The following is a 24,375-nucleotide window of genomic DNA, read 5'->3' as shown; positions in this document are numbered from 1 at the left end:
TACAAGCCCTCGTTGAGCCACATTTCTGAATGTGCCGTGGACCTGCTAAGGCTGATCGCTGACTGATAGTTGAAAACTAGTGTGCCTGTAAATGATTGTGGAAAATAAATGTCATCAAATATACATCTTACTTCCTTATTACACTTTTTCTCTGATGGAGTTTGATTCCAGTCTGTTGGTTTAAACATCCATCAGGGCCCAAAGTGTTTTGTTTTTGTCCCTTAGAGAAAATAATGCTTCTGTGCACCAAGTGTTGTGGTAGTCCAGATCAGGGTCAGAGATCATGACTCTCCCATGAAAGGAAACAACAGACCCTCGCCAACATGTCACGTCGTCACGGCTGTTTTCTGTCTGCAAATGCTTTCTTCTTTCTTTCTTTCTTTCTTTCTTTCTTTCTTTAAAAATGTGTGTGTGTGTGTTGTAGGATATCAGAGGGAGCTGACCTACAAGCATGATGACGGCTCCTACAGTGCCTTTGGGAAGAATGATGATTCTGGAAACACCTGGTCAGTAAACGAGTCTCAGTGACATGATGAGTGGGTGCTGCTGACAGTGCCAACACTAGATAGAGAAACACTGTTAGAGTCCTTCCATATAGTTTGTTCATTACAAGGGGAAAACTAGGCAGCTAGCTATTGAAACAGCACGATGAGCATGAAGATATATAAAATCAAATAACAGAATCAGAAGTTTTATATTTTGAACTCTTTTCTGTTAATGGACAGTCGTTTTCTAATGGCGGCTCTGACAATGTCTCACATCCTGTGAGGTAACACTCACAGAGTGTTGCATATGCTCTGCCTCTTTTTAGGTTGTAGGAGCACGAGTGCTTCCCTCTCGTTTCATATTCCACCCTGTCATTAACAAAAACAAAGGTTGTTGTTGTTGTTGTTGTTGTTTTCTAAATGTATTTCTTCTTTTTTCATTTGGCCTCATTGTAAGTGTGGCGTTGGCTCTGACCACAGAGAGAATATTGGCTATATAACTCCAAATCTTTCCACCCCCTCAAAAATAGACGTGCAATAAACTATGCAAGCTCTAACATGTTCTTCATGCTACAAAATATCAAATCCTATTTTTTAACGAATCCAAGGTCCAATCTGAACAGTTTCCAGGGAGGTCTGCTCACACGTAAAGGAATACTTGATGTAATAGTTTTTAAGGCAGTACAACACATTATAACATAGCAAACATTTCTATTTTAGTTGAATATTTTTACAAAATGTAGGGTGGACTAGAAGCCCCGCCCACTGTCTGCTCACTGTTTCCACGTCTGTCAGTAAAACTTGATGGTGTGCCTTGTTGACAACAGGAGACCTAAACTAATATGAGTAATATGTTATATGTTCATGGTTATATAACTCATAATAGGTTGGAGTTGCATCAGTGGTATTAAAACAATTTTCAAAGCTTTGCTGTTAAACTGTGAATATTTTCAGCTCCAATCTCACACTTGATTTGATGAGAGAATAAAAATGACATGCAGACACAGTGGGGGGTGTTTGGCACCGGCAGGCATCCTAATCATTTACTTTATGGGGAACCTGCCAGGAAATATTAATATTTGCATTTAATGGGCTTACAGCACTGCGCCTCGGGGGATTTAACAAAGCCTTTGTGGTTTGAAAGGGTGCTGGGCAGTTTGGCAGTTGGTGAGTGTCTGAGTGGGTGAGGGTGTGTGTGTGTGTGTGTGTGTGATTAGGAGGAAGTGGGGCTCTCAAGTGTATTATTGTCTCTATTTTTTGAGACTTACTCTTGTGCTGCTACTTATTTCCCTCTGTGCTGCTGTGGTACCTGTGAATTTCTCCCAAGGGGGATCCATAAAGGAACATCTTATCTCAAGTGTTCACTTACATGCAGATTGCAGCAGGACATTGGATGGGATCATCCAAATCACTTGAAATAAAACAAGGACTTTTCCTTGTGTAAGAGTATAACTGTTGATTTTTCTTGTAAAGGTCCAGTGTGTGATTTAAGAGGATCTAGAGGCAAAGATGAAATATTCCAAATTGTGTTTTTATTAGTGTAAAATCGTTGCCTTAGAAGGAGAATGAATATTGCACTCACTGACATGTTTCTACAGTAGCCCAGAATGGACAAACCAAGCACTGACACTAGAGAGGGGCCATTTATGTATTTAGTCAGTGTAGGAGGGTGAGGCGAGCCACCACACCACTACGTGCCACAAGATGCTCGAGGGCAGGTAGAGTGTCGTGGTTTGAAGCGTAGGCCCGCTCGCTCGCTAAGCTGCTGTATATGAGGAGTTGGGAGTGAGAACATGTTGAAATAAGCAACCGTTACCCAACACGTTAAACTCAGACAAGTGTTTACTAGTCAATGCTGGTGTTTTGGTCAGCCTGTTCCTGTTTCTTCTAAGTGGCCAAAACCAGTGGGTGATTTGTTAATTTTTAACAAGGGGGATGGTCCAATGCGAGCATCACCCTGCCCTGACACACCTATGTACACACTCTTAACCATAACTATGACATTTCTAATTCTACAATTCCATTTTATCCAGTTATCTTCCTTCTCTACATACTACAATTGTCTTTTTATAACTGAATTAAAGTATTGAGTAAGTACACCTTTAAATTGTATGCAGTGGACTGAGTTTATTCAGGCAGCATTTTCTCATGTTTCTCACACTTGGAATTTTTAACCATCTAAATTTCTTGAAGGACACTCAGTGAACATTGTGCAAAATAGTAGAGCCTGACTGACTTATTCGTTGGCCGATATTATCTATTTATTATATCTATTTATCCAATATTATCACAGATATATCGGTATCAGCGAATATACTGTCCAATATGAAGACCTTATATTTTAAAAACTACAAATACAGAATGGAGAAAGTCACTCCTGCAGGGTGCGTTTGGACGGGGGGTAAAAGAGCTCAGAAATGTAACAGCTACCTCACCAATGGTTAAACTATAAACCAGCACAAAAATGACAATTACCAACCATGTTCTTAACAGACACACTAAAAACACGCACAAAAGGTAACATTTAGTTTTAGAACATAAATAACAAACTTACTATTAATATTAAACTGTCAGAAAAAAAAAATCTCTGAAAAAAATTAAACATTAGTGAAAATAAACATGTGCGTCTGCTACAGGTTTTATTCTGCCCTCCGCACGGCATCATAACGGGAACCTTTCAGAAGCGGAGTCTTTTGCTTGCCAGACTTTGTTGATCTGGTAATGTTTTGTTTTTATACAGTCGGGAGTCTGCACAGAGTGTTTTATTCTGAGAACTGGCTGGATACTCTTTGCCGTTTCTTCTATGCTTGTTGCGGCTTTCGTCAAAAATAAACTGTGCAGCCGGATTGCAAAGCAGCACAAGCTGCCCGGCTTGACTCCACTGTGCGTCGGAGCTGATCGCGGCCGCTTGTGATTTTAGCACACTATCTGCTACTAGCAGATGGAGACTGATGTCAGGTTAACAAGGGGGATGCTTTTTGGTAATTTTGCTAACAAGGGGGATGGCATCCCCCCTCATATCGCCTACTGGCCAAAACTATGAATGTGTTTTTAAAGCTGCACCAATCATCTGTCAGAGTAACAACAACGGCCATGTGAAAAGGGCTCACTCACAGAAAATGATCATTGACTTGGTGTTCCCCCTCAGTGCTGTGGAACATTTTGTGTTTTTTAGCCTTGTTTTGGTTCAACAGCCAGATCCGATAATCGTTGTACTGTACCTGCCCAGCACCAGACAGTGGATAGACAGTTAGTGACGAGCTGGTTAACACTGTGGAGCATTCAGCAACCAAAGACACCCATATTTTAATGCCAGTCCAAAGACCGAGCTGAAAGGAGGCTGAATATTGGACTGGATTCATCAGTCAGTGAGAAACTGGACATGAAATGTGTTTTCTCCTCCTGCTGGGTGTGTCGGGAATCAACATGTTGATCTCTTATCTCACTGTTGTGTTCAGAGCTTTGTCTGCTGCCCCCGAGTGACCAAAACAGATAATTAATGCAACTTTAAATATTTAAAAAAGGTTTACAAAATATTTAAAGTGTTAACTCCATTCAAGCTGATGTTCACACAACACAACATGTCTGCTGCTGAGTGATGCGGTATATGTGTGACTGTGGTCCCTCAGGAGCTGATGTGTCCTTGGGATGGGGATGTTAGATGTTGCAGGAGCCCGGCTCTCTCAGCTGCAGCTGTCTGTATTCTGCTCACAGGAATATGATATTAGTTGTGGTTGCAGCTCAGACCAAGTGCTCAGTGTTGGTGTGAGACAGGAGGCTGTTATGTAATTGTCCTGAAGCTGGGTTCATTTTGGGGTTACCAAAACAGGCACACATAGCAAGAATTGTTTTCTTAAAAAACTTTGTGTATGTGTGTGTCTTTGTGTGTGTGACCTTGTAGGCTGACCTCTTTTGTGATGAAGTCTTTCGGCGGGGCGACGCCGTACATCTTTGTGCATCCGCAGCACATTAAAGAAGCCAGGAGGTGGCTGTCCAAACACCAGCGGCCTGACGGCTGCATCAGGTCTGTGGGGAAACTCTTCCACAACGGCATGAAGGTAATGACATCAGTGTGAACGTGAACATTTCAGATCATAGTCTGGTTTCACATCATCTGCTCTCGGTCGTTTGGGGCTCTGCTCGGGTGAATTTATCCGATAAGACTAAATCACAGAAGTAGCTCGATATGAGGGGCAATTAGTGTGAGGACGGAGTGTGTGCTGAGAGCGGAAATTGCCCCGGGCACGCACACACACACACACACACACACACACACACACACACACACAACACACACACAAGACACACACACACACACAAGACACACACACACACAAAGACACCAAAGACACACACACACACACACACACACACAGACACACACACACACACACACACACAAGACACACACACACACACACACACACACACACACAAAGACACACACACACACACACAAAGACACACACGCACACACACAAAGACACACACACACACACACACACCACACACACACACACACAAAGACACACACACACACACACAAAGACACACACACACACACACAAAGACACACACACACACAAAGACACACACACAGAAAGACACCTTGTTGCCAGTCAATCCCTTTTCTAAGTACTGGCTGAGCAATGTGTACTTATATTTGTTGGTAACACACACCAAGTATGTAATAAGCAAGAAGCCAAACAGTCTTTTATGTAAAAGTCAGTCACAGACTCCTAACCCTGATGTTTTTAAATCATCAGTAATATGTTTTTTAATGCATTAGTGACAGTCTGAAATTAACGGCCATGGCCATATAAAATAGTGAGTGGCCGACTTCAAATATGAGTTGTACCTGCTCAGCCGAGGCAATACTTAGCTTAGCTCCAGCAACACTTGTATGTAGTTTGGAGAACATCTTTATTAGACCAATGCCTTTTGCCTGTGGCCATCATCCGACTTACTCTATACATCATATCACTGCAACAGCTGATGACAGCCTTTAAACTGTGACACATTGGAGAACCGACAGATGTGTGTTTCTACTGCTTGTGTCTATTTTCTTAAGCGAGGAACAAAAAGACTGAGCCGCCTGAACACAGAAATAAATATAATATAAATAATATACTATATATGATAACAAACACAGTTAGACTGTGGGTGTTACCTACATGCATTGTGTCATTATTGAGTGTACCAATGGGAAAGTTGACTGAGTGAAGAGGAAAGCATGAACTCTGTTTGTTCCTGCTCTGCTCGTGTTCCCAACAGGGAGGAGTGAGCGACGACGTGTCTCTGACGGCCTACATCACGGCCGCCCTGCTGGAGCTGAACGGCAACGTCACGGTGAGTCTGGCAGGCCTTCATGTTCACACCGGACTCATATTAAAGTCACTTAAAGTTGCTAATTCCCTGCATTTGCCACTGGTGCGTTCCTGTCATGTTAGGATCCTGTCACAGGAAGAAATGTTTATGTTAAATAAATGACTGACATTTTTAGAAAGGAGGTCACATTTATGTGGCGCTGGAAATAAAGAAATGTCAAATCTGTTGCTTACCGTCTCTTCAGCCTGCTGTCTCTATTGTCTCAGGGGCTGTGTTTCTCTTGCACACACCCTTAAAGCAGCTCAAGTTTCAGTTTCAGTAATTCTCTCATTTGTTGGAGTTCTGCCCTGTCTGCATATTCTCCTGCTCAGTCTCACTGTCACTGTGTTTCTGTGTTGTGACAGGACCCCATGGTGCAGAACTGCCTGAACTGTCTGAAGGAAGCAGTGGCCGGCCAGCTGGACAACCTGTACACCAGCGCCCTGCTGTCCTACACCTTCACTCTGGCTGGAGACGAGGAGACGAGGAGCAAACTCGTCACATACCTGCACCACAAGTCCGACACGCATGGTAAGACAGTGATACCATCAGCTACGTTAGAAAGCTAAGACATCTGGAGGCTGTAGACTCATTAAACTGCAGCACACGTCAGTCGTTGCTGAGCTCCTAATGGATGACTCTACTCTTCTGACTGTCAGGTGGCACCCGTCACTGGGCCAGAGCAGGGGCTTCTGGGAAAGGCCTGGACTCTTTGGAGGTGGAGATGACCTCCTACGTGCTGCTGGCTCTGCTCTCCGGCCCGACCATGAAAGAATTTGGTCTGGATTACTCCTCCGGCATCGTGCGCTGGCTCGCCCAGCAGCAGAACCCGAGCGGTGGCTTCTCCTCCACACAGGTAGGACGGAGCACTCACACAGGAGGATTCAAGCCTTTAACTCCCCCTGACTGTCTGAAGTGACGAGGTTAACCTCTCTGCTCCTCAGGACACCGTGGTGGCCCTCCAGGCTCTGGCTAAGTACGGCGCTGCCACCTACAGTGAGGAGGGCAGCACTGCAGTGACGGTGACGTCTCTGGGAGGCCTGAACAAAGAGTTCACGGTGGATCAGAGGACCAGGCTGCTGTACCAGGAGGAGAGGCTGAGCGAGGTCCCAGGAGAGTACACCATCAGAGCCCAGGGACAGAGCTGCGTGCTGGCACAGGTACGACCCCGAGACGAGGCATGTCAGGCAGGGAATAAAATCCAAAAGGACATCAGCAGTACGTTCACGTCCATTTGTATCCTGACAAACATGCAAACAGAGATTTCACAGCAGTAGGAGTAGTATGGCACTGGCACTTTTGGCAGTGTTTCATATATATATACTACTATATTTATTTATTTATTTATATACGTTTACTTACTTTTTGTATTTATAGCTTGATTGTAAAAATATTTTAATAATGTGAACTCTTTTAAATGTATGTTTATCTCACATGAATTGCTCCTGAAGTCTTTGAATCTCATGTATAGAAATATGATTTATAGTGGAGCAGTTTACTTATCTGAGTTGTTTGTAGAGTTGACCGTGTGTGTGTGTCACTTGACACTCATTTGTGTCTCCACAGATCTCCATGCATTACAACATCCCCCCTCCCCCCGACTTCTCTGCCTTCAACATCACCACCGTCACCATGGCCAAGTGCAACATCAGCAGGCCCCAGCTCATCCTCTTTGTGACCGTCAGGTACAGTGTGTGTGTGTGTGTGTGTGTGTGTGTGTGTGTGTGTGTGTGTGTGTGAGACTGAGCATTTTTTTTAGAACTGACCACGGGGTGTACTATAAAGAAGGTTCAACCAATGTGCTAGACATTCTTTGTGTGAGCTTCTTCAAACCGCAGTCAGGGGTGACGGGAACCATGACAGTGATTATAAACTTGCTTTAACTCGGGTCTTCTTCTTCGTCCTCTCCTTCGCCCTCCTTCGTCCTCTTGTTTGTCCTCTCCTTCGCCCTCCTTTGTCCTCTCCTTTGTCCTCTCCTTTGTCCTCTCCTTCGTCCTCTCCTTCGTCCTCTTGTTTGTCCTCTCCTTTGTCCTCTCCTTGTCCTCCTTCGTCCTCTTGTTTGTCCTCTCCTTTGTCCTCTCCTTCGCCCTCCTTTGTCCTCTCCTTTGTCCTCTCCTTCGTCCTCTCCTTCGTCCTCTTGTTTGTCCTCTCCTTCGCCCTCCTTCGTCCTCTTGTTTGTCCTCTCCTTCGCCCTCCTTTGTCCTCTCCTTTGTCCTCTCCTTTGTCCTCCTTCGTCCTCTTGTTTGTCCTCTCCTTTGTCCTCTCCTTCGCCCTCCTTTGTCCTCTCCTTTGTCCTCTCCTTCGTCCTCTCCTTCGTCCTCTTGTTTGTCCTCTCCTTTGTCCTCTCCTTCGTCCTCTCCTTCGTCCTCTTGTTTGTCCTCTCCTTTGTCCTCTCCTTCGCCCTCCTTCGTCCTCTTGTTTGTCCTCTCCTTCGCCCTCCTTTGTCCTCTCCTTTGTCCTCTCCTTCGTCCTCTCCTTCGTCCTCTTGTTTGTCCTCTCCTTTGTCCTCTCCTTCGTCCTCTTGTTTGTCCTCTCCTTTGTCCTCTCCTTCGTCCTCTCCTTCGTCCTCTTGTTTGTCCTCTCCTTTGTCCTCTCCTTCGCCCTCCTTCGTCCTCTTGTTTGTCCTCTCCTTCGCCCTCCTTTGTCCTCTCCTTTGTCCTCTCCTTTGTCCTCCTTCGTCCTCTTGTTTGTCCTCTCCTTTGTCCTCTCCTTCGCCCTCCTTTGTCCTCTCCTTTGTCCTCTCCTTCGTCCTCTCCTTCGTCCTCTTGTTTGTCCTCTCCTTTGTCCTCTCCTTCGTCCTCTCCTTCGTCCTCTTGTTTGTCCTCTCCTTTGTCCTCTCCTTCGCCCTCCTTCGTCCTCTTGTTTGTCCTCTCCTTCGCCCTCCTTTGTCCTCTCCTTTGTCCTCTCCTTCGTCCTCTCCTTCGTCCTCTTGTTTGTCCTCTCCTTTGTCCTCTCCTTCGCCCTCCTTTGTCCTCTCCTTCGTCCTCTCCTTCGTCCTCTCCTTCGTCCTCTTGTTTGTCCTCTCCTTTGTCCTCTCCTTTGTCCTCTCCTTCGCCCTCCTTTGTCCTCTCCTTTGTCCTCTCCTTTGTCCTCTCCTTCGTCCTCTCCTTTGTCCTCTCCTTCTTCCTCTCCTTTGTCCTCTCCTTTGTCCTCTCCTTCGCCCTCCTTCGTCCTCTTGTTTGTCCTCTCCTTCGCCCTCCTTTGTCCTCTCCTTTGTCCTCTCCTTCGTCCTCTCCTTCGTCCTCTTGTTTGTCCTCTCCTTTGTCCTCTCCTTTGTCCTCCATCGTCCTCTTGTTTGTCCTCTCCTTTGTCCTCTCCTTCGCCCTCCTTTGTCCTCTCCTTCCACCTCTCCTTCGTCCTCTTGTTTGTCCTCTCCTTTGTCCTCTCCTTTGTCCTCTCCTTCGCCCTCCTTTGTCCTCTCCTTTGTCCTCTCCTTTGTCCTCTCCTTCGTCCTCTCCTTTGTCCTCTCCTTCTTCCTCTCCTTCGCCCTCCTTTGTCCTCTCCTTTGTCCTATCCTTTGTCCTCTCCTTCGTCCTCTCCTTCTTCCTCTCCTTCTTCCTCTCCTTCGCCCTCCTTTGTCCTCTCCTTCGTCCTCTCCTTCGTCCTCTCCTTCGTCCTCTCCTTCGTCCTCTCCTTTGTCCTCTCCTTCTTCCTCTCCTTCGCCCTCCTTCGTCCTCTTGTTTGTCCTCTCCTTTGTCCTCTCCTTCGCCCTCCTTTGTCCTCTCCTTCGTCCTCTCCTTCGTCCTCTCCTTTGTCCTCTCCTTTGTCCTCTCCTTTGTCCTCTCCTTTGTCCTCTCCTTCGCCCTCCTTCGTCCTCTTGTTTGTCCTCTCCTTCGCCCTCCTTTGTCCTCTCCTTTGTCCTCTCCTTTGTCCTCTTCGTCCTCTTGTTTGTCCTCTCCTTTGTCCTCTCCTTCTTCCTCTCCTTTGTCCTCCTTCGTCCTCTCCTTCGTCCTCTTGTTTGTCCTCTCCTTTGTCCTCTCCTTCGCCCTCCTTTGTCCTCTCCTTTGTCCTCTCCTTTGTCCTCTCCTTCGTCCTCTCCTTCGTCCTCTTGTTTGTCCTCTCCTTTGTCCTCTCCTTTGTCCTCCTTCGTCCTCTTGTTTGTCCTCTCCTTTGTCCTCTCCTTCGCCCTCCTCCTTCCTTTGTCCTCTCCTTCGTCCTCTCCTTCGTCCTCTCCTTTCGTCCTCTTGTTTGTCCCTCTTTTTTGTCTCTCCTTTGTCCTCTCCTTCGGCCCCCTGTGTGTCCTCTCCTGTGTGTCCTCTCCTTGGTACTTCCTTCGTCCTCTCCTTGTCCTCTCCTTCTTCCTCTCCTCGCCCTCCTTTGTCCTTCCTTTGTCCTCTCCTTTTGTCCCTCTCCTTCGTCCTCTCCTTTGTCCTCTCCTTCTTCCTCTCCTTCGCCCTCCTTTGTCCTCTCCTTCGTCCTCTCCTTCGTCCTCTCCTTCGTCCTCTCCTTTGTCCTCTCCTTCTTCCTCTCCTTCGCCCTCCTTCGTCCTCTCCTTTGTCCTCTCCTTTGTCCTCTCCTTCGTCCTCTCCTTTGCCCTCTCCTTCTTCCTCTCCTTCGCCCTCCTTTGTCCTCTCCTTCGTCCTCTCCTTCGTCCTCTCCTTCGTCCTCTCCTTCGTCCTCTCCTTTGTCCTCTCCTTCTTCCTCTCCTTCGCCCTCCTTCGTCCTCTCCTTTGTCCTCTCCTTTGTCCTCTCCTTTGTCCTCTCCTTCGTCCTCTCCTTTGTCCTCTCCTTCTTCCTCTCCTTCGCCCTCCTTTGTCCTCTCCTTCGTCCTCTCCTTCGTCCTCTCCTTTGTCCTCTCCTTCGTCCTCTCCTTTGGGCTCTGTGCATGCTCCCGTAAAGTGGAGCGCTTGATTTGTAGTAGAAAACTACTGCTACTACTTCACTGAAGGATGTGAGAACAGTGTTGGAGTAGAAAGCTACCCTGCTGCCGTAAATAAGGCTAGCAGGAAATGACTAATGTGTAAATATATTCATATATTAAGTTTTACCTCTCGGTGCACTCTCTCTCTGTTTGGGCACATTAAACTTTAAAAGAATTACATTTTACAGTCAGACACGGTCCTGTGATGAAGGATATGTGAAAATCACTTTATTTTGGGGTCAAATCAAAGTGAAATAATTCATTTTTATTGATTAAAGATTATATGTGGCAAATATATTAGTTAGTTTTCTAATTGTTATTCTATTAACTGTATCATTCCAACAGAGAAAAATGGACCAAAAACATTTAACCACATTTAATATGCAAGTGAATGTCTACTGATTAATCATGAAGTGCAGTTTTAGTGTATGTTCTGTGATTGAACAGAAGGCCTCTGTTCTAGCCAGCGGGGGCAAATGTCCAGAGAACACTTACACGACACAATCTGCAGTTCAGTGAGAGCAACAAAAAACGCATGATAAAGAAAATTGTAATTAAGCTCAGCACACGTTGGCATTAATAAGTTGTGTTATTGATGACATCTGTTGTTAACAGTTGTTTTGGGTTGCAGTGCAAACTTTCACTGGATAACAGGAATGTTAACCCGAAGTTGAATTGCATCAGCAAATAGTATAACACGGCACAGACAACAGTGCACATTACTAATACATCAGCCAACGAAAAGGAGCTGCGGTAACGATGTAGGGCTGCAGTTAGCTGCTTAATTATGAGGGAAGAGAAAGCTGTTGACCTGCTGCGTGAAGCAGCCAGCACCCAGACCTTTGTGAACGTTAATGTTGATTACAATGATGCATAATGAATCATTTGCAACAAGAGAGAAATGTTAAACACGCAACGTAGCTGCGCAGATTCAGATGTGTATATATGCATTTGACTTTTTTTTAATTTCAAGATATTGAATGTTGGGGGGGCATCGTACATCTGCACCCTAAACTGTTAAGACAGGAAAATCAAAGCTGTCAGAGCAGCTGATAAACGCATCACATGAAGTGTGTGTGTGTGTGTGTGTGTGTGTGTGTGTGTGTGCATGCGTGTTTGCGTGCGTGCGTGTGTGTGTAGGTACCAGGGCAGGAGAGAGGAAACGAACATGGTCATCATCAACATCAAGCTGCTGTCTGGGTACATTCTGGATAAGAGCTCTCTGAAACTGGTCAGTCCTTCAACAGCTGCACGCTCATTCACTACACATCACCTGTGGTCTGTGTGAACCACTCTCACATTCTCTTAACAGTATGTTTATATGTGAGTGTACTGAAGGCAGTGTGTGTGTGTGTGTGTGTGTGTGTGTGTGTGTGTGTGTGTGTGTGTGTGTGTGTGTGTGTGCTGTTGCAGCTGAGGAGCGACCACTCGGTGAAGCGCGTGGACGTGGAGGAAGGATTCATCAACATCTACTTAGACGGGGTATGTTCAGTAACTTCAGTGATGTGAGCAGACAGACGTGTGAGTAAAGTGTAACGCTGTAAACGATGTTTTGCGCTGCAGCTGAAGAAGGACGAGCCGCTGATCCACAGTGTGACACTCGAGGAGGATCAGCCCGTCAGAAACCTGAAGCCTGCGGTGGTCAAAGTCTACGATTACTACCAGACAAGTAAGAGCTTCGTTCTCTCCTCTGCACCGAGGCGAACTGATGGTGGCGCCGTTGTCTCTGTCTCTGCTTGTGTCCTCTGGCTGTATATCTGATGTGCTTCTGATATATTTCAGGTGATGTGGCAGTCACTGACTACACCTCCCCCTGTGCAGAGAGTAAGTAACATTTGTACAGTACAGGCTTTACTCACAATGTCATGATTCAGTACTTTTAGTGAAAATGGCATGAATTGAAATATCAGCCCAGCCATCACTCAGTGTTGTTAGTTCAGTCTGAAGGAACATCAAATAATTGGTAGCTTACTGACACACATTTTTAACAAATGTGCTTCAACAGTTTCTAAAAACCTCACACAGCACCACCTGAAAGCTTCAGTTAGGTTTGTCGCTGAGTGACGTGTATCACTCGCGTGTCAAGCGAGGCTGCAGCGGCGTGTCATGTAGAGATTTGGAGTCCCAGTCATCCACATCACACTGGCGCTTCACTACAGTTGTAATGTGTGTATGTGTAGAATCCGTCACAGACACGAGGGCAGTTTGTTTTACTGTCCACTCTCTGTCCAAGCTGTTAAAAAGGTGAGAGTGAAAAGTGTGCAGACAGACTGTAAATGCAGACGTGTGTGTGACTGTGTTCTCTCTACAGATGACACCATCAACGAGCTGTAGAGTCTGTGGACATCCTGCGGAAACACCAGCCGGGACCTCTGTCAGCTGGAGACTCACTGTGTCAGAGACAGAAGATTCTAGATGTTTATTTTTTTTCTTAGACGGTGTCTTTAATTTTTTTTATTTTTTACTCCTTTAAAAACACATTGGTTTGTAGCGGTGTTTCATTGTGGATGAATCCTGCGTTTAGTGAAATTTTAGGAAAATGTTTCCCATTTTTCTTGTTTTAGCCTTGTGATTGTTTGTGTTGTACTTGCTGTTCCAGGGTAGGCTCGCCCTCCTCCCTCCACCTCTGACTGTTAGTCATGAACCAATAATCAGTCAGCGTAAGAATCCATCAGTAGCCACTGCTGTCCCTCTCCTCAACACTGGAACGTTCACATTGTAACCCACTGAGTTCAAGACAAGCAGCCCACATCCTGTAACAGTTCTGTTTTTAATAGATTTGACAAAATCCATATTATTCATATGTGAAAGTAACACATGAGACATACAGGGTACCAATAACACAGTATGGTCCGAGTACTGATTGTGTGTGTGTGTGTGTGTGTGTGTGTGTGTCTGAAACAGAATCTACTTTCTAGAAAACAAAAGTACACTCTCATGAGTGCTCGGTGAGCTGTGTGTGTGTGTGTGTGTGTGTGTGTGTGTGTGTGTGTGTGTGTGTGTGTGTTCTGCTGTACCAGTAAAAAAACAAAAGGTAGATTGATACATCACTACCATACAATTTTTGAAATGTAACTGACTGACAATAAAGTTTTCTAAAATGACAAAAATAAGTAAAAATTGTACTTCTTTCCATACAATACTGTTTTCATTTCAATAGTAAGATAGTTTTTTTCATTCAGGCATCCTCTTTACAGAATATTGATTTTTCCTTTCTTTAACATAGACAACAACAGTAAAGTTTATACCACCTACTATCAACAGACATGATTTAACAGCCTTGCCACTGTTGAATAGTTTGGTTTGCACGTGTTCACTGTGCAGGGAAAGTAAAGGCAAGGGGGACACAATATATTAAGGTCTTTTCACTAGTCTTCTTTTTTTCAGAGTAAACGTGTCACTATCTCAGGCACCACAACCATAAATTATTATTATTATTACTGTACCCACACATGAAACTAAACACCAGTTCCACATGCTCCATAAATCACAGCCTACAGTTAGTCCTCTGCTCTTCCTAAACAGACGGCAACAGCGCCCGGCGTCCGCTAACTACATACTGTCATGGCCAATCAAACAGATTCACAATGTGATGATCAACACACAAAGACGCCAGGTCAGCTGCAGTCTGTTAGAGCTGGACATATAACATTTCTTCATCTGTCTTCATGCAGGCAGAGCTCAGCTCACAGTGGGGATTAAAGCAGGATGACAGAATGAGACGAGTCTACGACGGACCGGGCCAACAAACATATAAACGAACAATTGTTGTTGATTTTATAACAAAATTTAACGAGGGTGCGTGCTCACATATTACCATTTGTTTTACATCTCGTGCAAAATGCCATAACTGACAATGCTCCCTGTGATTTACAGTATAATCTGAGCTCTCCAGTCTTCTGCCAATCAAACCCATCAGATGATGACATCATCAGGGACACCTTGTCAGGCACAGTCCTCACGTACACGGTTTTATAAAAAAACGTCTCTGAAAAATATCTCCCTCCATAAAAGCAAATCTTTAATATTGTTTGTTTGGTTGTAGGAAATACTACGCATGTTTTTTGGATTTTTATTTTAACTTCATTTTACAGAAGTGGTGAAGAGAGACTGCTCTTCACGATGATCCTCGACAATGCTTTCTCTATTCTAACACGGTTAGCAGCCGTTTGTCCCTTTTTTTCTATTACTGTATTTCAACTGTCCATGTGTGTATTTCAGAATAAAGATAATATAACATCTATTCTATCAATGCACAATATTAGACAGAATTTCTTCGAAGCAGTTTTTCAACTTAGTTTTGGACCTAAAAAGCTTTGTTTTAACAAATCTGCATGTACGAGTGGACAGGACCTCGGACTCAATCACATCCCTGCAGAGCCACAGAAGACATTACACAGCTCATCTCTCAGGCTGAATAATGCTCCCCATGATAAATCCACTGAAATTGACATTAGATTTGTTGGAGTGTTCCTTTAAAAGAAAATCCATGGTATGAATAGACTATACTGTTCTAGCAGTGAAGTAGCTGATCCCCACTGTGCTCTGGCCCTCAGTAGCTCTGCCTCTAACAGCAGATGTCCCTGTAGTGCTGAAGAAAAACCTCATGCAAGCCTGTCCACATTACACAGACACAAATTAAAAATGCATTCATACAGCGAGGCTGTGCTGGACTCAGACACGCCATCAATAACAACACATAGTCAAGGCACAGTTCAGAGTTGCATTAGTCCGTATTGTTTCCTCCCGTGTGGTCCTGTGTCGGTGTGGTCTCTGTAGCGCCCTCTAGTGGTTCTGCTTTACGCTGGCAGTGATGATGACCGCTTCCCAGCTGTGTCGTAGCATCACCGAGTTAGCTAAAGGCTACATGGCAAATAGATGAGCTTTTTTTTTTTTTCTTCTCCTGTTAATACGTGTGCACACAGATACATACAGTTTGCACCTTGAGTTGGCATCAGACAGACACAGTGACATATTCACGTTCGTCATATTCACAAGTACACTGAGAATGTGGCAGCTATGGTTGGACCAATATACAGGTTACTTGATATTCATACTGAGCCGCTGGATATCATCCAAATGACAGGATGGATTATCCCGTTTTTTTTTCTTTATAATAGTTCCCAAAAGATGTGCAGATTATTTGAAGGCATGTTGGACGTGGCTTGTTTGACCTAGCTTAGCACAAAGGCTGGAAGCAGATGGAAATCCAGACCCTAAACTGTCACAATCAGTGAGGTGTATTTATCAAAATGCCAGACATTACCTTGAAAGAAATAGTTTGACATTTTTCTGAAACGCGGTTATATTATTTCTTAAGAAATTCACTTGAGGACTGATGTCACTCTGATGTCTCAACAATATATTTTCGAGTAAATGGAAAGTTAAACTAAACACGCCTACCAGTCACACAAGGATGACATAGCATGTTGATTAGTTAACCTTAGAAACACACCCAGGCTAGCTCCAGTGTTTAATGCTAAGCTACGCTAACTGTCTCCCTATCTAGCATACAGACATGAGTGGTGTTGATGTTCTCCTCTAACTCTGCGTATGGAAGTGAGTTAGCACATGTGCCAAAATGTCAAACTATTTATTCAAGGGAGCATTTTTGGACAATTTAAATGTACACTTGATCACTTCTTTGATAGCTTTGAAGCAAACCAGTGTGTTAATTCTGAAGGTACTTTCAATATTCTGGTTTTAGTGGTGCTTAGTTTTTATATATACACTGAATACTGCATCACATAATGTTCTGAGCAGCTTCAATAACAGTACCGGCTGTTCTAACCCCATATCAGTCGAACCATAGTGAGAACTGCAGAGTGGGCTCCTGAGCTGTCGTCAAAGTGAAAGTCAACAAAATACCTTCCGATTGCTTTGGTTATCCCGTGTGAAGTGATGTGAATAGGATGTAGCTCTGGAGACCTCATCGCACTGAAAATGCTGTGTTTAGTGTTAGTCAGCACTGAGGTGACGTTTTACTGTGTTTCACTGTTACACTCAACGTGTGCTGGACTCTTAAATCACCTCCGCTCCCTGTCCACTGATTTCTACCTTTTATCTTCTTCTTTTTTTTTTTTTTTAGATTTATACGTTTTGAATAAGATTCTTTCAAATAGATTTCTGGATTGATTACACCCTTTGATTGAATTCTTTCTGTCTAAACTGAGCACAGTCATGATGGAACACTCAAACGAAACATTGGCATTATGTCATTTGGCAATTTTCTCTAGAAGTAAAAAAAAGAAAAGAAACGAAAGAAAGGAAACAAATAATACAAAAGGTTTCAACAAACAGTAACTACAAGATCTCCATTTGGCATTATAGAAAGGCTTTTTAAAAGTCTTTGACAGGTATACATTTGGTTTATATACAGATGTGTGTGTATAAGTGTGTGTGTGTGTGTCCTCCGAAGGCTCCCTTTTCAATCCAAACAGAATGGTGTAGAAAATGTGGAGGTGAAAACATCTACATAGTAAAATCAACGTGTGAGATTAAAAATGAAACATAAAACAAGGCGCTGCGTCCGCTGCGGACCAGAAACAGGGCGGGCCTGTCGAGTCTGTGATGGGAGAGTCCCTGCCGAAACGATCTGCACCTCGCCTGTGCCCTCTGTCCCGCCCCTGTGTGTCTCTCAGTTCATGAACTGTGTGTATCCCTCTGCTCCTGTGACGATCACGTCCATCCAGATCCTCATAGCCTCTGCCGACGGGGCCACCATGTAGTAGAGCCGGTCGTGGGTCTTTACGCAGAAGGTCAGGGAGGGGTTCGGGCTCTGGAAGACGGAGGAACGGAGAGAAAACTAGAATCATTGTCATGTAGACCACACCGACTCCCCTGCTTTCTCACTGATCCAAACTCTAAATCTGATCAGCTATGAAATACATTTCAGCCTTTTCAAAACTGTGTGTGTGTGTGTGTGTGTGTGTGTTACATGAGACATTCCTGGCGTACTTGTGTTGGATTGTTAGAATAAGTGAACGTGAAACTCTAACTTATGAAACTAACAGCCGTCTCCACAACTACGTCACTTGTCATGGAGGCATCTTCTATTAATCTGACTCTAATGAGACAGTCTGATGGGAGTCAGATCTGCACTCATGCTTAATAACTGCACCATCAGTCTGGATTAAGCTGTGTTGTCCAATGAACTAAATGCTGTTAAAGAGGCTGTTCTCTAGTCAAATGTGTTTTCTCTGTATTACCATTACATTCAATTCAACCGACTAGAGTCAACAGATCTTTTCAAAAGAACCAGATGACTGCTGGTGGATCTTTGAAAAGCACTGTTCTAAAGGTCTATGCAGAATCCTCAAGGGTCCAATCAGACAGCAGGTCACAGAGCACAAGATGCATTGCATCGCCTTATTTGTTGAAACCAATTAAGTTTAAAAATGAAAAAGCACCGTTGCTCTTCTTTCAAACTGTTGCTAGGAAACTATTGAGTCAACTCACAGATCTGTACCTTTTATTTTTTCTGGCTCAAATTAATTAAACTCCTAGTTAATGGAGAGAAAGCCAGCTGGTGAACAGAAAACCATCTCCATGATTGAACGGGAACAGGCTGAGAGCGAGAGGCTGTTCCTATATAGTACAGACCCAGTATAGACACAGAGACACAGATCTGTGTGGATAACTGAGGAGGAATCACAGGCAGCACCACCAGCTGCTCCAGTAGCTTCGTCTGGATGATGCTCACAAGTGAAGGACAGTCTGACAGCGATGGAAGGCTTTTTTCAACAAGCTCCTGCTTAAACACCAGCGCTCCAAGTCTCTAAGACGTGAGGCGCATAAGCAGCACGCAAAAAAACACTTACTGCCTAAAACAATCAGAAAAAGTCTCCTCACTGCAACAACTGCTTCGATTGATGATTTTTTGTTTTAATGTTACTATGATGCTCATAACTCAAAATAAGTTCTTCACCTTGGGAAGAAGTTAAAACCTTTGTTGGATTTTGTGGATAGTTTGAGAACAGCCTGGAGTGTGTGAAACAACTTTCTGTGTTTTTCAAGGAATATCAGGTATTTATTTTTCAGACATGACAGATGCTTCACTGTGCGAGTCAATGGAAAGATACATAAGAGTCATGAACTGGCGTTAGTTCAGCACAATAATCCCCCAAAACTGGTGCCAATTGGTACATCACATACACATCAGTCTATCTCCACTTGCTTTTCTCACTTTTCCTTTCAGAGCCATCGCTTTTCTGTCTTTGCGGGGTGCAGCAGACTTTAAAGTTCTCCCTCTGTAATGTGACATTGGAAGTGACAAGTAAAATCAAAGTTCCAGAGCTGATCAGAGCCACACAGTTAGTCAGAGTGCAGTGCACTGCGACGGGCCATCAAACACAAACACACACACTGAAGATGAGGAGGCAGCAGCAGATAAGAAAAAGTGACAAGACGTGTGAGGCTCAAGTCAAGCAGCAAGCAGCCCTGATCATAAAGGAGAGAGATACGTCCAAAAACGACACCTACGGCTGGAAGCAAGGATTCCGCTTCCTGAACAGACAAGTGTCTTTGAAAAATCAAACAGCTCAAAGTTCTGTGGAGCTTTAAAGAGACTGAAAATGTGTTCAGAACTGGACTCAGACAGGAAGAGTTGTCCTTCCATGGACTCTCCTGCTCAGCCCAGCAATGAAACTTCAAAATGTCATAAGAGTATTCCTTTAGTATCACTTTACAATAACCATCATTCATACATATATAGATTATTAATAAACAACGAAATGTGTTATAAACTATTGAGCAAACAATTGTTCACTGATGTTTATTGTACTGAAAACTGTGAATGTTTAATAAAGACTGTGTAGTTCATCTATATATGTTATTCAGACGGCCAATATAAAGATGCATCTGATGTTTATAAACCTTCACAACTGATTAATACATGTTTTATGAATACTTCATTGTTTGTTAACAATCAGTCAAATACCTACTAAAGTTGACTTCATTATAAATGTATCATTTATTAATATAAAGTGCTGCCCTTTCCTCTGCTTATAAACACATAAGACCAACCCGGCTCCAATAATGCTTTATATAACCGTCCATTAGTTCACATGTAATACAACATAAATAACCTTGGCAAAGATTTAACATTGATACAACAGGTAAGTCAGTTAGCCTCAATGTGTTGGTTATGCATGGTCTGTAAACTGTTGTCCTCTAATCTAACACAGAACCTGTTATTAACGCTGACATGGTTTTATAATGTTAACATGGCCTCACTACCTATACAGTAACATTAATTACAAGCACCTTCACATGAAGAGAGACTGACGGTTAGTGTTTTCTAACCACTTGACTGCTTTTAACTGGGAACAGTGGGATGGGCGGAGGGATGAAGCAGGATTATAGGATTATATATTCAAACTACAAAGAATCAAACTAGCGTGTGAGGCATGCAACAACAGCCGCTCAGCTGGTGACCGTCTCCTATTGTCTATGACACTATCCGGTCTATGGTTTGGACACACAGGGCTCAGTGAGGAGAGACAGGGGAACACAGAGTGTGGATACATACACTGGTCATCATATTCAAGTTGAAAAATCCCTTCTGTGACAGCAGCCGGCCAAAGCAAAAGCACGGAGAAAAGAAGCAGAGCAGAGTGTGCACAGACATGTTGGAAATGAAAGAGAATGTGAGATGAAAATAAAGAATGTGTGAAAGAGATGAGAGAAAATGAGTGTTTCTGCGTACCTTTGTGGCACTGCGGAGGTGATCGTAATAGACCTCTTCTATGGCCTGGAAGTAGATCACACCCTTCAGCTTGGTCTCATGTTTGTCTGTGGGAAGGAAGGAAGGAAGGAAAACAACACGAGTTTGGTTAAAAGACTGAAATGTATTGACCACGACAGACTTTTTCTTGGCTGCAACAGCTGAGGCACATCGCCTCATGTCACCTAGAATAAGCACAGGAAGAAGACACGGTCATTAAAAAAAGAAGAAATCAAACTTTGATCATGACCAATTTATGGCTTGTGATGATGGATGGAAAAAGACAACCACAGCACTTTTTCTGTTTTTAAACCGATGAGGCGCTCATTGTATTTTCACACTTGATTGCATTCTTACGCTACTCTGGTACATCATTGCAGTTTGTTTCATCAGCCGCTGCAGAACTGCAGTGAGGAACCGGTGGGGAACTCAACACCCCTCTCTACCTCCAGGCACAAACACTCCACAAGCCAACTTAAGAGTAGTAGGTAGAGACGCAGCGCCTCATTTCGAGGAATAACACTTTCCTTTTAACACGCAGCCATTATCTGCTAATGACCTCTTTAGCGTTCAAATAGCCGGGCGTTTGCATCTCATTTGACTGCATCTAAATTACCAAAACTCTGCTCGTGGTTCAGGTTGATTAACGAGAATTAGCGGCGCTCATGACTAATGCTCGCCACCTCTCCTTGATTCACTGTTCAAGGTCAAGAGACAAGGGCAAGCGGTGCATCTCAATCAGCCTCCTCAGAGAGCGCGGCGCTGTGCGCATTTTAACTACTGCCAAAGTAATCTCAGTACACCTCCTCACCCTGGCTCACTTTCAACAAGGTACGCTTTAAGCAGCTTTAAGCAGAACCTTCTGAGGACTTCAAAGGCCTGACAGTGAACAAGTGTCCCAGAGCTCGCCGCGCACCATCAATTACACCAGCGTGCACGCTACATACTACACGTACCGCTGCTGCTCAAGGTCCTGAGGACGCATGTTTGACTGCCACTCATCCACAGCACCAGTGTTTAACATAAAGCTTTAAGCTTGTTGCAGCTACTCTATTGATATGTGTATACCTCATTTTACTTTACATTTAGCCCTCATTTCTTATTTAGTCCCATTGAGACCAGTGATCTCTTTTACAAGGGAGACCTGGCTGAGGATGGCAGCAACACAGAGTTACAAAAGCAAAACACTGAAAAATAATCAGAGAAAACATTTGCACACACACAACTGAACCTTTGAATTATTCAGAGGTACAACTTTCTGCAGTTTCAGATCAGTCTGTAGGCTGGAACCTCCAACATTCACAGGTTGTGTATATTCATGTCTTTTGGCGTCCTTTCAGAGACACTGTGTGTCTCGCTGGTTCCCCAAATTAAAAAAATTAAACTTGAGGAAATGTAATGCATGAGTGAGTGTAACACAGGGTAGACAGATGAAGTACTGTTCTTAATACAAATATGAGGTACTTTTCCTTTACCTGAGTATTTCTTTTATGTTTTATCAAATGTTATGTTATTGTTTTACTTCATTCTTCAACTGCATTTCATTTATTTCACTACATGTGTACCTTTCTTGTTCCTTGTTATATTACAGAAAAAGCTAAGCTAAACTAAGCTAAGCTCATAAAATAAATACCCAATTAATGTCAATCTAATCAGAGTTGTATAGGACTAGGTACAATACTTTAGCTGTGCAGAAATGTCCTGACTTACAGATGTTCTCCTTCAGGTGGCACAGGTCACAACAAATGTCAGCGCCCTAATGTTGGACTGCATGATACTGGAGAGTGTTGCAGTTATTTTGTCCACATTACTTAGACTTCAGCAACATGACAGAAAGTGTCATGTAGAACTCAGAGAGCAGCAGCCAGGTGTGATGATCCAGACACCGCACTGACCCAAAAACATGTTTGGTTCTTAAAATCAGCTTTGTGTCATATTCAAGGATTAGACCTTTCTGTTTTTCTTGAATGAAGCAAGTCCTGCTGTTCTGTAGGATGCTACAGAGAGCGTTGCATTGTGGGTGTTCTGCAGTTTCTTCGGACCTGTCTACAGTGTGTCCTGTGGCCCATTTTAACCTCCTGTGTAATGTGTTCTGTTAACACTGATGAAATTCATTTCTACGAATGAGTTCATAACGTCTCCTGCCTCATAGCTTCACTGCAGGAATGGACTTTTTGAATCATCTGTCAATCAGCTCAATATCCACTGTCACAAAATGACTGCTGAAGAGCTCAAACCAAAAGAATCATCGTGAGCGCAGGAGGCTGACAGGACGGTGTGAGTGTGTTACTGATGGACAAGAACACGCTGCACAAAAGAGTGATTTTCATCCTGCTTTAATATTTCATCTTTGACTTTTAGCAGAGAAAAGCTTCAGGAATGAGGACAGTGTCCTCCTCAGAATAACAGTGTCTGAGGAAACTTTCCCGACAGAACGAAAACGTGTTTCTAGAATTTAAACAGTCTTTTTCCCAAACCAGCTATTAGAAGTGAAGGCAGTCTTATATTCAGGTCGATGTGGTAACGTTTTCTAATCATGTCCCAGAGGTTTCAGGCACTGATTGGAAACTTAAATGTCCCTGCCTCTAACTACTCTGAGAACTGCAGAGTAACCACATCCCAGTAATGACCCCACAGCATCAGATAAGAACAACAACAACGCCTCTTACCGACGTAGTAGGAGAAGGTCCTTTTGAGGCGGTCGAAGACGAACCAGCGTTTCTTCCAGGACTTGATCTTGCCTCCCATCTTCACCAGGTAGCCCTTACACATCTTCTCTGTGAGGATGACCTGGTAGCAGGTGTCCACGCTGTGGCCCGACGACTCGACGTGGGAGCGCAGGTCGAACTCCTCCTTCCGTATGGGCAGGTAGCGGGTCATCGGGCGGGCCTGGAACCAGCAGAACACGGGCGGCTCACTGTCAGGACTTGTTTCGATTTCATATTACAGCCTGATTGGTTTCTAATGAAGTTAGCAGTTTTGATCAAACGGAAAGTGTGAAAATGTTTCATTTTTGGCATCTTGTCCATGAAGAGATGAACTGTCTTGTGATGATGCTCTCATACAGGTTTACATTCTACTTTGGTATGAAAATGGTCGACTGTGAACGTGTTGAATACCCCCTCCCCCCACCCCCAGCAGCACATGTGTGTAAAATCCTGCCATGTCTTCAGCAGACGGGTTGAATCATTTTCCACTTTTCCACCATGCAGACTCAATTAAGTCTCATTTTACTGACCTGAGAGAAGTTCTTGGCCCTCATTTTGACCTCCTTCTCCACGAGCTGCTGCCGATGGAAAGTTTCGTCCTGTAGTCTCTTCTCCGCCTCCTCCCTCCTCCTCCTCTCCTCCTCCAGCATCTGCCGGCGAGCCATGCTCTCTCGTTCCTGGAGGAGAGCGCTTTCATTAAATATTTTTTTGATCTGTGCGAGGGCTTCGCAGCCAACAGCAGCCAGAACTCAGCTTGACATTCATACATTTATGTACGTCTTTCCCTGCTGAGAGCTGCTGGCCACCGTGCAGCTGCACCAAACTCATCCACTCTTTAAACAGAAACCTTTTAGCTATTTGGAGAATAGATCTACTCTGTGGGCAGAAACACAGACAGACACATCCACACACAGACCAAAAAGTAGAAATAAAATAGGAATGAAAGCACAGAAACAAGCCTGCACACTAACACTTATTTTGACTCTCAGACCTTGAGCGTATGTTTTTAATGTTCTGAGTTGAGAGAACTCAGGGTTCACGTCAGTTCTGTTCATTTCATCTGTGTTTCCCTCGCTCCTGTTTTTTCCTTACATCTCATGTATATAATATACTGTATGAGGACAGATGAGGTAAAGGTCTGAGGAGGGAGGAAACAAACAAACATGTTTTTGGAGAAATGGGACGTCCTTTCAGCTGGCAGTTGCACTGAACGGCTGTGTGGTGACATGA

At 44.0% G+C, this 24,375-nt stretch overlaps 2 protein-coding genes across 12 annotated transcripts in view; one reads left to right on the top strand and one right to left on the bottom strand.

Moving 5' to 3' along the window:
* Positions 1 to 13,823, top strand: part of LOC115569121 (alpha-2-macroglobulin) — a 41,461-nt gene extending 27,638 nt beyond the window's left edge. For all 3 annotated transcript variants that reach the window (XM_030397066.1, XM_030397073.1, XM_030397057.1), the window contains exons 25-36: positions 425 to 506; positions 4,387 to 4,543; positions 5,760 to 5,834; positions 6,218 to 6,383; positions 6,512 to 6,708; positions 6,797 to 7,012; positions 7,419 to 7,537; positions 11,854 to 11,944; positions 12,127 to 12,195; positions 12,277 to 12,382; positions 12,496 to 12,537; positions 13,025 to 13,823. In XM_030397066.1, coding sequence (XP_030252926.1) covers positions 425 to 506; positions 4,387 to 4,543; positions 5,760 to 5,834; positions 6,218 to 6,383; positions 6,512 to 6,708; positions 6,797 to 7,012; positions 7,419 to 7,537; positions 11,854 to 11,944; positions 12,127 to 12,195; positions 12,277 to 12,382; positions 12,496 to 12,537; positions 13,025 to 13,047 — 1,343 coding nt within the window. In that variant the 3' untranslated portion in view covers positions 13,048 to 13,823. The remainder of the gene's footprint in view (positions 1 to 424; positions 507 to 4,386; positions 4,544 to 5,759; positions 5,835 to 6,217; positions 6,384 to 6,511; positions 6,709 to 6,796; positions 7,013 to 7,418; positions 7,538 to 11,853; positions 11,945 to 12,126; positions 12,196 to 12,276; positions 12,383 to 12,495; positions 12,538 to 13,024) is intronic.
* Positions 13,470 to 24,375, bottom strand: part of phldb1b (pleckstrin homology-like domain, family B, member 1b) — a 131,466-nt gene continuing 120,560 nt past the window's right edge. For 5 of the 9 annotated variants that reach the window (XM_030396997.1, XM_030396989.1, XM_030397004.1 and 2 more), the window contains 5 exons: positions 23,676 to 23,822; positions 23,107 to 23,326; positions 20,420 to 20,505; positions 20,243 to 20,275; positions 13,470 to 17,491 (listed from right to left, as the gene is read on the bottom strand). In XM_030396997.1, the coding sequence (XP_030252857.1) occupies positions 17,351 to 17,491; positions 20,243 to 20,275; positions 20,420 to 20,505; positions 23,107 to 23,326; positions 23,676 to 23,822 (627 nt within the window). In that variant the 3' untranslated portion in view covers positions 13,470 to 17,350. The remainder of the gene's footprint in view (positions 17,492 to 20,242; positions 20,276 to 20,419; positions 20,506 to 23,106; positions 23,327 to 23,675; positions 23,823 to 24,375) is intronic. The other 4 variants (XM_030397017.1, XM_030397049.1, XM_030397010.1 and 1 more) reach the window with 1 other exon arrangement.

This window comes from Sparus aurata, chromosome 2 (genome assembly GCF_900880675.1).
Source record: "Sparus aurata chromosome 2, fSpaAur1.1, whole genome shotgun sequence".
Lineage (NCBI taxonomy): Eukaryota > Metazoa > Chordata > Actinopteri > Spariformes > Sparidae > Sparus > Sparus aurata.
This window is presented reverse-complemented; position numbering and strand designations above follow the sequence as displayed.